Raw genomic sequence first — 15,426 nt, forward strand, 5'->3', positions numbered from 1 at the left:
ATTTTAGTGTGTGGGAGGGGAACAATCAAACTTTTCTGGTAGTTGTAAAAAGAAAAAAGTAAGCTTGGTTGAAATTTCCAATTGCCATTAATTTTGGAGACAATGTGAAAAGAATTTAAGTAAAAAAGATATATTTCATCAATTCCAAGAAGCAGATTTTTTCCCCACATTTAAAAATTTCCAGTATCAGGATGCATGTTAAAAATCAAGAGTTACAATTTATATAATGAGCAGTTTTTTCTTTTTTTCAGCTGTACCTAAATAATACGCCTTACAATCCATGGTGTTTTAAGTTAGAATGTAGTCTAAAATTCTAATCTAAGTAATAATGTACTACCAACTATTAGCCAAAATATTAAAATGAAGCAATGGTTATGTAGAATGCAACTTTCAAGTGGATGCATTCCATCGATAACAACAGTAATAGCAATCCACATATTCCTTCCTATGGCAGGTACTGTTCTAGATGTTTTACTTATCCTATTTAATACTTACAACAACACTTTTTCATGTAGGTTACTGTTACTTGCCTCTTTGTTGTCATGGGTGAGGACACTTAAGCAATGAGGTTAAATGACATAACTTCTCAACCATGTGTGAGGGCCAACATCTCACACATAGTGAGTAAATTAGATGTTTTTCTTAGATACAAAGTTTCTACCTGTTGGTAAACAGAAACAAGGGCTACTCTAGATGAAGGATTTTATGAAAACATACTGCTAATTGTTAGTATCTCTCAAAGTATAGATACCTATTGGCAGCAAACAAACATAGCTTTCCTCATTTAGACCCTTTGGTAGGTAGAATAATGAGCCCCTAAAGATGTTTACATCCTAATCCTTGGAACTCATGAATATATTACTTTAGCTGGCAAAGGGACTTTGCTGATATAATTGAGGGTACAGACCTTCAAATGGGAAGATTATCCTGCATTATTCAGGTAGACCCAATCTGATCATAAGATCAAAGAATCTTACCCAGCTGCAATCTGAGGAAGATGTGACTATGGAAGGCTCAGAGAGAGGCAACAACTCTGGCTTTGAAGACAGAAGGAAGGTGGCCATGAGCCAAGGAATGTGTAGAAAGGCAAGGAAATGGATTCTGGAGAGCCTCCAGAAAAGAATGTAGCCCAGCTGATTCCTTGATTTTAGCCTAATGAGACCCAAGTAAGAATTCTGACTTACAGAACTGTACGATAATAAATTTGTGTTATTCCTAATACTCTTGTGCTGTTCTAAGCCTCTAAAATTTGTGGTAATTTGTTACAGCAGCAATAGGAAACCAATACAGGCCCATTCAAGCAAATCTAGTTCAATGAAATACCCTACAGTATATGAAAACATTTTAACATGTGCAGAAACCATTTTTTTTTTGGATGAATCAACGTATGAGGTCTGGCAAAGTATTAGAAAAGTAGTATCCATTAACTTGTGAGTAGTGTGTTGTTCTGATGATGCTTTAACAAAAACAGCCCGACTGCCTGCTTGGTGTTTTCCCATGTCTCACAAACCATTCTAACTGTAGATGGTACACGGACACTTTAAATTTTCATAGTATTTTTACCTTTATCTTCTATTTACGGCATGTATTGCTGGTTTGTACTCACAAGAGTTATTTTGACTATATTTTAGTGTGTGACCACTAAGTTTACTCAGTCTCCCGCGAGTGTCGTGAAGCGTTAGCTTCCGGGCGGGTGTCCCCCACCCCGCTGAGCGCTCCAGGAGGGAGTCACTCGCCTGAAGTTCCTGGGCATGCGCTACACGAGGAACACGAGGAAGTACTAAATATAAGCCAGCAGCAGGCCGCGATCGTGGACACGGTCTCCAGCTATAAGTCAGCCCTTAAGGACTGCCGGAGGTGCGAGCCCACGGGTATCTTCAGATCCCTCTGTTGTCGTAAGACGCGCAACCGCCAGGCAGGCGATATCAAACTTCGCGATACTTGCAACGGTCGCGGACCTTTATGTTACCGGCTTCCCGGGGCCAAGAAGGCAGGAAGACTGCTCCGCCCATGTGAACCAAGATTTTGTTATCGCGAGACCGCAATGACAGTTTAGGGGTCCGATCTCGCGGGATTTTCCGAGCCAGGGCTGAAAGTTGCAGGGGAAGGTAGAGGTAGGGCAAACTCTGAAAGGGAGGGTCAGGGGTCCACTTGCCGGCTTGCTTCCTCCCCCGGCGGAACGCGAGATGACTAGGTGAGCGCCGCCTTGCCAGCCTCCACAGCGCTCTCCAGCTCTGCCGCTGTCTGGGACGCCGCCTCCCCTCTCCCTGGACCCTCTCGGGCTTCACCTGTGTTCCCTCTCGTCCGCTGGCGTCGCGCTTCAGGGGGGCAATGTACGAAGGGCTGCAGGAAGTGGCGTTGGCCTCAGTCTTCCCGCCCGCCTCCTCCTCCAGGTCCTCGGCCGCCTGCCGAGTATTGTACGCAACCAGGCTGCCCGGCCCCTCCCCCTGGCCAGATGGATCCCTCTGCCCCCAAGCCTCGCGCGGAAACCGCCGGCAAAGGTACAAGCTCGGAGCTCGCCTCTCAGCCTAGGCACCTGTCTTTACTGCGCTGGGTTGGACCCGTTCCTGCCAGTTCCCTTGGGGTTGGGATTTTACCTTGTGGCTCCTCTGAATGACAGCCGGAGTCTGGCACCAATTCTTTGGGATTCAGTGTTGAGAACCTGGACTCTGGAGTCAGACTGGATCTAGTGCTGGCTCTGACAGTTAACTTGCTGAACAACTTTGGGCAGTTTCCTCATCTGTAAAATGGAGATCATTGCTGAGTTCTTGTGATTACGAAATAAGATAGTGTATGCAAAGCACTTATGTGACCCAGGTCCATAATAAGCATTCAGTAAATGTGTGGTATGTTTATCCTTTGTCCTTGTATGCCCCAGTTCTTAGCGAATGGTAGACGTTTGTAGTTACATAGGTGAATAAAGGTTGAGATATTCAGTTCACATTATTTGATTACACAAAGACCTTATATATGATGTACTGAATCAGGGCCTTACAGTCAACCTTTATTGGGTCCTCAAGAGAGGGTTTAAGGAGGGTGTGGCTATCTAACAAGTCAAATGGGATGCCTTCTTGCCCCCATATTAATAGCTTTCATTATTAAAAGTGATATAATAAAAACTATCAGATATTGAGTGCTTGTTCTGTGCCCAGCAATATGCTGATTATTTATCTCCATGCTTTCCTTTGAGGAAGGTATCGATCTCATTAAATAGATGAGGAATTCAGAGCTAAAGTTTAGAGAGGTTTATGTAATAAGCCTCAACTCTGAAGGCTAGGAATTGATGACACTATAACTCAGGGATCACAAATATAACTACCCATAGAAGCCTGGCAGTTGAAATAAGTAGAGAAGCTGCTGAGTGGAGATTGTAGTGACTGTGGTGCTCAGACCTCAGTTAAAAGGAGCAGGGACTACTCAGTTCAGGGACTTGTTCATTCATGTGTGCATGGTACAGTATGGTAGTTACAAGGTCAGATAGCTTGGGTCAAATCCAGGATCTGCCATTTTTAAGCTATGTAACCAAGGGCAAGTTGGTTAACCTTTATCTGTTTCACCATTTATAAAATGGAACTAACAATATTACTTACATGAAGTCATGAAAGGATAGTGGCGAGGCTTAAATGAAATAAAGCACATGCCTGGCACACATAAGTCTTCAAATGTTAGCTCTGTATAAATATTTGTTAGTTCTACAAGTATTTGAGTTTCAAACGTTGTTCTAGGTGCCCAGGATATAGTAGTGAACAAAGTAAGTCCCTGCTCTAGGGAACTAAGTTGAGATAAACAGTAACAAATATTCCATAGTTTTCTCTAAAAATGGAATTAAGCAGGGTAAAGAAAGAGTGGCAGGGAGTGCTATTTTAGATTCAGTGGTCAGAGAAAACACCTCTGAGGAGATGCCATTGGAGCAGAGACCTAAATGACGTGAAAGAATCAGTCATTTGGGTATTTAGGGAGAGCGTTGATGGAAGGAATAGAAAGCTCAGGGGCCCTGAGGTGGGAGCATGTTTGCCATAGTTGAGGAACAGCAAGGAGACCAGTCTGGAATAAAGGAGGAAAGGAAATGACGTTAAAGAGGACCCTTCATTCAACCCTACAGGAAATCCTCCCAATTTAAGCTATTTGTTCTAGAATTTGATACAGAGAGATTCCAGCCTTTGCTCAAACTTAACTGAATCTGTTTAGTTCTAGAAATTATTCAAACTAAGGAACCAAATAGATTTCCAGAAATTGTTGTATGAAGCCCATAGGGCTTTTGCACATGCTGTGTGCTCAGAGATGCTCTTCTTAGACCTTCTTCCCTTTTAAATTATGTTTCTTCAATACTCTTTTTCATAGCACTTTGTTCTTATCTCCTGCAGCACTTGCTACAATTTCGTGTTTGTGAACTTTTTAGTATCTGTCTCCCTCACTAGATATCTAGGATCTGTAAGATCAAGGATGTGTTTTTGTTAATAAATTCAGCACATTTATTGAGTGCCTACTGAGTGCCGATGCTGGGGATAAAACTTGGAAAATAGAGACACTTTCCTGGAAAGGAAATTATTCTCTAGTGGGAAAGATAGATAAAAACAAGTAAACATAGTCATTAAACATTGTGATATGAGTTATGGAGGCAATAAAATACTGAGATACAGAATAAAAGGGTACCCTACTTTAAATAAGGTGAAGAGATGACATAAAAACAGCTGAGAAAAGACTTGCTTAGCATGTTTGAGTACAGAGAAAAATTGAGATGGGTTGGAGAGGTAAGTATTGGCAGATCATACTGGGACTTATAGGCCATACTAAGGAGTTTGTACTTTATTCTTTATGCAATGATAACTATTGAAAAATTTTAAATTAAAGATTTACTAATTTTTAATTTTTTTTAAGATTTATTTATTTATTTTAGAGAGAGAGCATACAAGCAGCGGGAGGGGTAGAGAGAGGGGAAGAGAATCCTCAAGCATATACCCACTGAGCATGGAGCCTGACGCAGGGCTGGATGCCAGGACCCAGAGATCATGACCTGAGCCGAAATCAAGAGTTGAATGCTTAACCGCCTGAGCCACCCAGACGCCCCAGTAATTTATATTTTTATATAGTATTGTTGCTATGTGTAAAATGGATTGTAGGGGGAAAATGGTGGCAGCAGAGAGAATGGTTAGGAGTTTATAGCAGTAATTTAGGAGAAAGCCAAAGGTGACGTGCCTTAGGGCAGAGGACAGCAAACTATGGGCCTGGCCAAATCCAGCCTGATACTTATTGTAGATAAAGTTTTATTGGAACACAGCCATGCCCATTTGTTTATGTGTTCTCTGTCCCTGATTTTGTGTTACAAGGGTAAGAGACAGTATAGCCTGCAAAACTAAAATAATAAATAGCCCAAATCTGACTCTTTACAGAAAAAGTTTGCCAACAGTTGTTTTACAGAGGTGGTAGCATGATGGAGGGAAGTGATAAATTTTGAGGGAGAACCAGCAGGACTTTCTGATGGATTGGATGTAGGGAGTAATATAAAAAGAGGAATAAGGGCTGGCTAAATGTGTTCTATCATGAAAAGTTGGCTAGATGATGATGCCATTTAATGAGATTTGGAAAGATTTAATGAGATTTGGAAAGAGCAAGGTTTAATCAATATCATTTTTGACATTTTTTTTTCATTTTATACCTATTGTGTGGTACAGTATATTTGTAGGTAATTGGTGTTAAAACATATATGTTGAATAATAAACACATTAATGACTTAAGTCCTTAAAAATTGGAAGGCATTTTCTGGATAGGCAAACAAATCATGTGAAACAGAAATAATGTGTTAAGAATTGCTATAAGGGTTAATTCAGGTCTTAAGGCTCAAATGGTACTGGTACGAAAATAGGGCCCACTAATCTGTTATCCCTGTACAATGGATCAAGGTTTTAGTTTCATGTTAAAACTGTGTCTTTTAGAATTGTGTGACAGTTCTCAAACCATTTGGATCCAAAGATTAGGAGAACAGATTTTTCCTGGTGTACTTCTAATTGTTATGCAAAATAACCTTACCAAAGTTAGTGGGAATAATGGTTTTACTTTTGAGGAATAGCATAATGAGTTATTCGTGCTTAAGAGAATGTAGATATACTAGTCATATTATAATCACAAATGTTATAAAAACCTAACAAGAAATCATCGGAAAGACCCTAAGAAACTACTAATGGTCATCTGATCTCAATAAGAAATATGTGAGAAAAATAATTCCTAGTATTCTTACATCTGTAGCCATACAACTCCTCTGTAATTCTTGCTATAAGAAATTCCATTTAGAAAGTTATTTTTACTTAATTTCCTCTATTTGGTATCTTTTAATTATACTAGTTGTATGCTCTAAAGATACTCCCCTCCCTGTTCATAGTGCTATATTTTCTGAATAGAAAATAAAATAGACGGGGCGCCTGCGTGGCTCAGTGGGTTAAGCTTCTGCCTTCGGCTCAGGTCATAATCCCAGGGTCCTGGGATCGAGTCCCGCATCAGGCTCCCTGCTCAGTGGGGGGCCTGCTTCTCCCTCTCCTTCTGCTGTTCCCCTGCTTGTGCTCTCTGACTCGCTTTCTGTCAAATAAATAAATAAAATCTTAAAAAAAAAAGAAAATAAAATTGAAAGCTGTACAATTAAGCACGGAATAAATACATATAGAGAAAAGGGTCAGACTTTTCAAAGAATAATAGAATCTTAGCATAAAAGAGATCTTAGAATTCATCTCTTTTTAAAGAACTGCAAGCCTTTAAAACATAGAAGGGAAAAAAGCTGTGACAAAGCTGGCACGCATCACTCTGTGGTTGGATTAGAGGTTCCCTTGGTTAGTTGTATACAAATTCAGGGAACAGTTTAGAAGTAGTGATACTAGAAAAAAATAAAAAATAAAAAATTTTTTTTTAAAAAGAAGCAGCAATGTTGACAAGAAGTAACAGCTGTCTCCAGAGAAAGGAGATGGGAAAAAGCAGACAGGAGAATCACAAAAGCATTGCTGTCTAGAGGATTTTAGCTTGCTCATTATCAAGTCCCATTTACTATTAGTCTACCATATCATGAATAATATACATAATGTTCACAAATCATCATGAATATCTAAATCGGTGGTTCTCAACCCTGGCTGTGAATCAGAATGGCCCTTTGAATTCAACAATGTCCACCAAACAAAGTCATAAAACCAGATGCCCATGGCCCATAGCCACTGAACCACAATCAACAGAGGTAGTGTCCAAGCATGTATGAGGAGATTATGACACACAGCCAGGGTGAGAATCACTGGAAATAAATTATATATCCTTTATTCTGCTTATTATAGGAGAACATCTGATAATATGTTTTAGGAGAATATCTATACATGTTATAATTTAGCTTGTTTCAGTAATTTGGAAAGGGTATTCGTGTGAGGTACATTTTTTTTTTTCTCATAGCGGTGGATAAATGGGGGGTTACTTTATAAGTTAGATTTGGAAATTTTATTTTCTTCTTTATTATTACAGACATATGGCATCCAGGAGAAAGATGTCTTGCCCCTTCTCCAGATAATGGCACACTTTGTGACGCAAGCATAAAATCTATCACAGTGGATGAAAATGGGAAGTCATTTGCAATCATCTTATATTCAGATTTTCAAGAAAGAAAAGTACCTCTTAAAAGACTTCAAGAAGTAAAATCTCTTAAAGATTGCTCCAGGAATTTTATATTTGATGATGAAGATTTGGAAAAACCTTATTTCCCTGACCGAAAATTTCCATCATCTGCTGTTGCTTTTCCATTATCTGAAGATGGAGACTCTATTCCTTATACTATTAACAGGTATTTGAGAGACTACCAAAGGGAAGGAGCCCAGTTTCTCTATGCACACTTCATCCAAGGAAAAGGATGTATTCTTGGTGATGACATGGGACTTGGAAAAACAGTACAGGTATTTCTGCTAATTGCATTATAACTAAAATTCATTAAAGTCATTTTATTATGTACATGAATGGATACCATATACAAATCTCTATTTGTGCTCCCAACTCTTATAGTAGCTATTTTGTGTGTGTGTGTGTGTCTGTGTTTCTCACCCACTGGCCAGGAAAGTCCTCAAAATTAGGATGGTCTGTAGTCATTATTTTATTCTCAGTACTTATTTAGTATTTGTGAAATATGTTACTCAAAATAATGTTTTGGTATAACTTGGCTTGATTTTACCTTTGGTAATACTAGTACTAAGATATCAATTATATTTAAAGTAGTTTAACTTTCTTAGCAATACTGTATGGAAGGAAAGTATTCTGACATTTGTTAAGCTACATAACATGGTTAAATTGATTTCTTGCAGGCCTTTTGTGTATATTGTTTAGAGTTTATCATATCAGAAGTTTCTTAATCTGGGATCCCTGGACCGCTAGGAATTCCACTGGTGGACTTCAGAGAGGCTTCCTATTTCCCTAAAATGTGTGCCAGAATTTGTATACTTACACGCTTTTCTTGAGAGGGAGTGTATGTTAGTTATCTATTGCTGTATAACAAATTACTCCAAAATTTAGCAGTTTACAAGAGTATGCATTTATCATATTACAGTTTCTGTGGGTCAGGAATCCAGGTGCAGATTAGCTGGGTCCTCTGGCTCCGCCTCTCACAAGGCAGCAGTCCTCTCAAGGTTGGACTAGGGTGGATTCCCTTTGCGGCCACGGGGTTGTTGGCAGGATTCAGGTCCTTGTGGGATGTTAGACTGAGGCCTCAGTTTCTCATGAGCTGTTTATTGGTGAAGGGCTCCCTTGGTTCCTTGCTACATGGGCCTCTTACTGGAGTTTCTTATAACATGGCAGCATGCTTCTTCAGGGAGAGCAAGTGAGAGGGCAAGAGAGAGCACGAGTAAGAGGGAACTCATGGTCTTTTGTAACCTAATCACAGAAGAGACAGCCCTTCACTTTTGCCGTATTTGCTTCTTTAGAAGCAAATTGCTAGGTTCAGCTCTTAGTTAAGGGGGAAGATTAAATAGGGCTGTGGATACCAGCAGGTTGGGATTATTGGGAGCCCTGTTAGAAGCTGCTTATCACAAAGGTTTGTGATCTAAAAAGATTAGAGTTCTGAAGCTAGACTTTATACTATACAATTACTCTAGTTTTTCAGGAGTGTTTGTCTAGTTTCTGATTAAATCCTTCTGTGTTTCCTTCATTATAATTGAATTTAAGCTATTTTATTCTTCATGACACCTCCATTGTTAGTGGAACTCAAAGGTAAGTGAAAAACTAATTTCAACATTTGAAAATAGTCTAGGCGCGCCTGGGTGGCTCAGTGGGTTAAGGATCATACTCTTGGTTTTGGCTCAGGTCATAATCTCAGGGTTGTGAGATCGAGCCCCACATCGGGCTCCGCGCCCAGCTCAGAGTCTGCTTTGGATTCTCTCTCTCCCTCTCCTTCTCTCTCTGCCCCTCCCCCTGCTCACATGTGTGTGCTCTCTCTCGCTCTCTCAAATAAATAAATAAAAATCTTTAAAAAATAGTCTAATAATGCAATTATGTATAAAGCTCTGATGTAAAAAGCTAGAGTAAAACTAAGTCCTTTAATAATCATAGTGTATCACCATTAGCCGTACTGTTTGTCCCTTTAAGTCCAGGCAATGCACATAGTTCTAGGCTTGCACATTGAAGGTGCTAAATAATTGCTTATGGAATAAACAAATTTACTTTCTCAGGAGAATAGGTGGCAAGAATAAAGAAAGGAGCCTTTAGGAAAATATCATCTGTGACCAAGGTATATGGATGAATACTAGAAGAAAATAAATAACTATAACCATAAATAACTAATATGACTATCTTTACATACAGTTTTATTGTTTTTGCCCATGCTAGAATGTCTTTTCCCATACTTCTTTGACTAGCCAATGCCTGCTAATCTGCAAAATCAGAAACATGAAGGTGCTACTAAAAGTGACCTTTTTGGGAACTAGTTGGGAATCTCCTCCCATTAAAACTACCATATACAATTCAAATTCTTATGCATGTTTTAGGCTCAAATTTAGCTTTCATCTCTGAAGTCCATGTTATAAAGAAATTTCCTTTATTTTATGATGTATTTTTTAAAGTGATTTTACTGCAAAATTTTATATTACCTGACACACTGAAATCCTTGGAAGGCTTTCAGTTATGTTTTGAATGTTCTTTGAAAGTCTTGAGGGCTTATCTTCTGAAGATTAGGACATAGTTTCTATACTAGTTTTGATACTTAGCTGGATTTTTCTGATCCTTGGAGACCTACATCCCTGGTTATTATTCTTATAGCTCAGAGAATAATTTCTACATAAACAGGAGGTTTGGGAGATCCATTTAAGGTGGAGCTTCTATAAATACAATGACTAAACCAGTTGAAGAAATGTGGACTATAGTTAGTTTAGTAGAATTTCAAAGTGCAGTAGAATTAGGTGAAAATGGTCTATGAAAATTTACTGTTGGCATTTATTACCATTGGCATTTACCATTTGGACTGTAGTATAATCTTATTCATTTTTTTTCCTTTTTTCTGATAACATCCCTTAAGTTTTTCCCTTCTCACATTCTGACTTGACCATAATATGAAATTGAACTTTTCTTTTTAAAAAAGCTTGGTTTACATCCGAAATAAAGTTTGTTTCCCTCATTTCAGATTTAAAAATGTCAGCTCAATATTTTACATTCTTCAAGGGATGAGGATTTTAAAATGTGCATTTGATCTAGTGACATTGGAAATTATTGGTATCTTGAACAAGAGCTATTTTGCTGGAATTCAGGGGAGGGGGGGCTCAAGCCAGATGAAGTAGGTGAAGGCATAGACATGGGAAGTATGCTTACCTCTTTAAGAAAGGTAGCTTTGAAAGGAACAAAAGTGACCTAGTAGTAGCTGAAGGAGGATGGAATTTTGAGGAAGTTTCTTTTTTGTTTGTTTGTATCATTTGGAAAGAGGAGGAACTTGAGTATTTTTTAAGTGAATTGGAAGGATCTATCTGAGAGGGAACAGTTGAATATACAACATACATAAACATATGTATGCATATATTTCATATATACTGGTCCATGAATACACAGACATAAATAAATGTGCAAAAATGGAGTCACTACTGTCTTACAAACTGATTTTTCCCCCAGGATCTTCTTATGAATCTTTTCAAACATATAGAAGAGTTGGAAGAATTGTACAATGAATACCTATATACCTACCACCTAGATTCTTTTAACATGTCATTATACATGGCTTTATCACTTACCTATCCATCCATCAAGCCATGTTTTGTGGCATTTTAAAGTAGCAGACATTAATATATCCTATCCCCAAACACTTGACCATATGTGTCATTAGCTAGTCAGTGTTTATTTACAATTCTTTTTTTTCATTTTGAAGTAAAATTTACAATGACATGCACAAATCTTAAGTATACCCACCATTCCATGAGCTTTGACATCTGTGTAAGCCAAATAAACCCTTTAAAGATACAGAACATTATCATCACTCTAGGAGAGATCAATTCTGTTTCTTCCTGGTCTTCCCACCACCCCCAAGAGGCAATCACTGTTCTGCTTTTTTATATCATAGGTTAGTTTTGCTTTTTTATATAAATAGGATCATACATGTACACTCTTTGTAAGGCTTCTTTCACTTAGCATAATATTTTGAGTCTTATCTGTGTTATTGACTGCATAAGTAGTTTGTTCCTTTTTATTCCTGGTAGTTATTCCATTGTTTAGATGCTGCATTTTGTTTATCTATCCTCCAGCTGATGGACACCTGAGCTGTTTCCAGTTTTTAGTTGTTATGAATAAAACTGTTAAGAACTCTCTTGAGCAATCTTCTATGTATTCACTTTTCTTGAGTAAATAATTAGGAATGGAATTACTTGGTCATAAACTAATGTATGCTTAGTTTTATAAGAAATTGCTAGACCTTTTCCAAAGTGTTTGTACCATTTTGCATTCCTGCCAACAATGTATGAAATTATGGTTGCTCTATATTCTTACAAAATTTGGTTTTGTCAGTCTTACTAGTTTTAGCAGACTTGTTGGTTGTATGTGTATATATTCATTTGTATGTTGTGTATGTACTTTTTAAAGTTAGAGTTGATATACATTAAAGTGCATAAATTTACAGTGTATGGTTTTGTAAGTTTTACATATAAGTGCACCCAAGAAATGATCACTACAATACCACAATCAAGATAATGAACACATCTATTACCCCAGAAGTTTCCTTGTGTTCATTTGTGCCCATGATGTGTTCAACACCAATAATTCATCTATTTTCACTTTTAGTTTTAATTGGACTAAGAAATTAAAATTGGGAATGAATGCAAAATCCTAGATTTTTATTAAAATTTCCCAATATTTTACAGAATTCTCAAATTCATGGAATTTGACAAATTAAGTTAAAATTAAGATCTTCATCATCTTGGATAGATGGACAGGTTGAATTATGAATTATCATAATTAGGAATATAGTTTTCTTATAATGAAACAATCCGTAGATGAATTAAGAGGAAAGCAATGGATTAGGTTTATATTGCTTAATTTAAATCGTCATATAGTATCTAATTGGTATCTTTTCTGCCTTTTCAGTAGCCTTTGAGGACCAGTTTGCCTATAATTCAAAAGAATATATGTATCTTTGTGTGTGTGTGTCTGTTTGTGTGTATGTGTGTGTGTGTGTGTATGATTCTGTCTTTAATTATAAACAGTAAAATGCATGGATCGAAAGTGTACAGTTATGCGTATTTAACTCATATATATGTATATATATAAAACCACTACTCTAATAAGATATAGAACATTTCCCTCACTATATAGTTTCCTCATGTCCCGTTCTAATCAATACCCAGTTGCCTGACCTTTTCATTATTGTCCAATGCTTGAACTCCGTCATTTGTGAAACATTCTTTTCGCCTCCTTTAGTCTGAGTTCTGCATCAGCCATTTTGTTCACATCAATCTCTTGCTGAATTTTTTTTTTTAAAGAAATTTTTAATTTATTTATTTGACAGAGAGAGACACAGCGAGAGAGGGAACACAAGCAGGGGGAGTGGGAGAGGGAGAAGCAGGCTTCCCGCTGAGCAGGGAGCCCGATGCGGGGCTCGATCCCAGGACCCTGGGATCATGGCCTGAGCCAAAGGCAGACGCTTAACAACTGAGCCACCCCGGTGCCCTCTTGCAGTTATTACTATTTTTATATAGTTATTACTATTTTCTGCTCATCAGTTTTTTTCTCAGCCATGCTTCCTCACCTCATCTCCTTTCCCACTGTGCCCCACCCCCAAATCAACTGGATTTCAGACTGCTGTCAGATACAAATAAGCCTTTCATCTAAGCTTTTCCAGCACCTAGCACAGTACCTGGCATGTATTAGGTAATGAATATGTTTTTATTGAATGGACCAATGAATTTTAAGTTGGATTAGGTAATCATGTGTTATAGCTTATATTTAATGATCCCTATATGTTAGGCTCTGTGATAGGCATTTTCTGTTAAGCCTACATGTTAATTAGGCATTGTTGCCCCCATTTTATTGATGAAAAAAATTGAAATTTATTGATACATTATGTAAATTGCCCAACGTCACATAGTTAGTATAAAACTGGTTGGTCAGACTCCAAACTCCTGCATTACACTGCCTTATATAATATGGGCTAGAAGCGCAAATTTTGTTAGAATATTTTAAAACTCAGCACAAGTTTTGACCATTCTTATATGTCATTATTTTGTAATCTTTTAGATAACATAATTTGCTGAAAAATCTACTTTATTGGGATATACAAGACTGTATGCAAGTCTCCTTATCCCAGTGGAATGATGCTAACAAAAACAGCTCCTGTTTATTGAATTATTGATCTGTATTAACTTGACATTTTACATTTTTTTTTAACTTTTTCAAGAACTAGAATAATGGTGATTATACCTTAAATGCCCAAATGTCTCTCATAAAAATATAAGGTATAATTTAAAATTTTTTTATTGAGGTGAAATTCACATAACATAAACTAACCATTTTAAAGTATACAAGTAACTTAGTGCATTCACAATGTTATGCAACCCCATCTCTCTCTGTTTTAAAATTTTTTATCAGCACAGAACACCCCAGAAGTAATTACCTTCATTTCCCTCACAACCACTAATGGGCCTTTTGTCTATATGGATTTGCCTTTCCTGAATATTTCACGTAAAAGGAATCATACAATTGTGACCATTTGTGCCTGGCTTCTTTCATTCATTTATTATGATGTTATCAGGGCTTATCCAAGTATATCAGTACTTCATTCCTTTTATGGCTGAGAAATATTCTGTTGTATGTAAATACCACAATTTGCTTTTCTTTTCATCCTTTGGATTGTTTCCACCTTTTGGCTGTTACGAAAAATGCTGCTATCATGTACAAGATTCTGTGTGGACATAGCTTTCGTTTCTTTTGTTTAGGTACCTAGTAGTAGAATTACTAGATCATATGGTATTTCTATGTTTATTTTTCTGAGGAACTGCTATACCATTTTCCACAGTGGCTACACCATTTTACATTCCCATCATCAATGTGTAGGGTTTCCTATTTCTGCACATCCTTGTCAATACTTATTATTTTACTTTCTTCATTATAGCCATTCTAGTGCATGTGAAGTGGTATCTCATTGTGGTTTTGATTTGCATTTCTATAATGACCAATGATGTTGAACAACTTTCCATGTGCTTTTTGGCCATATATATATATATGTTCTTTGGAGAAGTATGTATTCAAGTTGATATGTAGACTGAATGTTTGTGTCCCCCCAAAATGCATGTGTTGAGACTTTAATCCTCAATGTGATAGTATTATTTGGAGGTGGGGTCTTTGGGGAGTGATTAGGGATGAGATTAGTGACACTGTAAAAAGAGATAGGAGAAAGTTTGCTTCCTTTCTCTGCTCTGTCATCTGAGGATACAACAAGAAGACTTCAAGCCATCTGTAAACCAGGAAGTGGGCTCTCAACAGACACCAGATCTGCCAGAACTCTGATCTTGAACCTAGACTGTAGAACTGTGAGAAGTCAGAGTGTTGTTTAAGCCATGCAGTCTATAATTTTGTTACAGTGTCCCAAAGTGATTAAGATACAAGTCCTTTGTCCATCTTTAAACTGAGTTGTTTGTCGATATATGTGAGAAAGTAATTAACACAAAATTGAGTATAAGGATAGTCAAACTGAACAATGGTATAGAACAAAAAGACGAGAATGGTCTTGTTCAGTTTGACTATCCTTATACTCAAATTTTGTGTTACTGTTTTCTTGCTATACCTTGTGTATCTTTATGTAATCCTTTCTATTTCGATGTAAAGTTTTAATCAGTTTGTCAAATTCCATGAACAGATCTTTTAGGATTTTATTAGGATTATGGAGTTCAATTATATTGAATTTATAGAACAGTTTGGGGAGAATTAACATGTAGTGATAGCTCCATTAATTTA

At 37.4% G+C, this 15,426-nt stretch overlaps 1 protein-coding gene across 3 annotated transcripts in view; it reads left to right on the forward strand.

Annotated features, from left to right (window-relative positions):
- The first annotated feature begins 1,014 nt into the window (after positions 1–1,014).
- ERCC6L2 (ERCC excision repair 6 like 2) overlaps positions 1,015–15,426 on the forward strand; it is a 133,720-nt gene continuing 119,308 nt past the window's right edge. The window contains exons 1-3 of one of the 3 annotated variants that reach the window (XM_032392896.1): positions 1,015–2,194; positions 2,394–2,501; positions 7,489–7,913. In XM_032392896.1, coding sequence (XP_032248787.1) covers positions 2,456–2,501; positions 7,489–7,913 — 471 coding nt within the window. In that variant the 5' untranslated portion in view covers positions 1,015–2,194; positions 2,394–2,455. The other 2 variants (XM_032392898.1, XM_032392897.1) reach the window with 2 other exon arrangements.

The sequence above is a fragment of the Phoca vitulina genome, unplaced genomic scaffold (genome assembly GCF_004348235.1).
Source record: "Phoca vitulina isolate PV1807 unplaced genomic scaffold, GSC_HSeal_1.0 scaffold70, whole genome shotgun sequence".
NCBI lineage: Eukaryota > Metazoa > Chordata > Mammalia > Carnivora > Phocidae > Phoca > Phoca vitulina.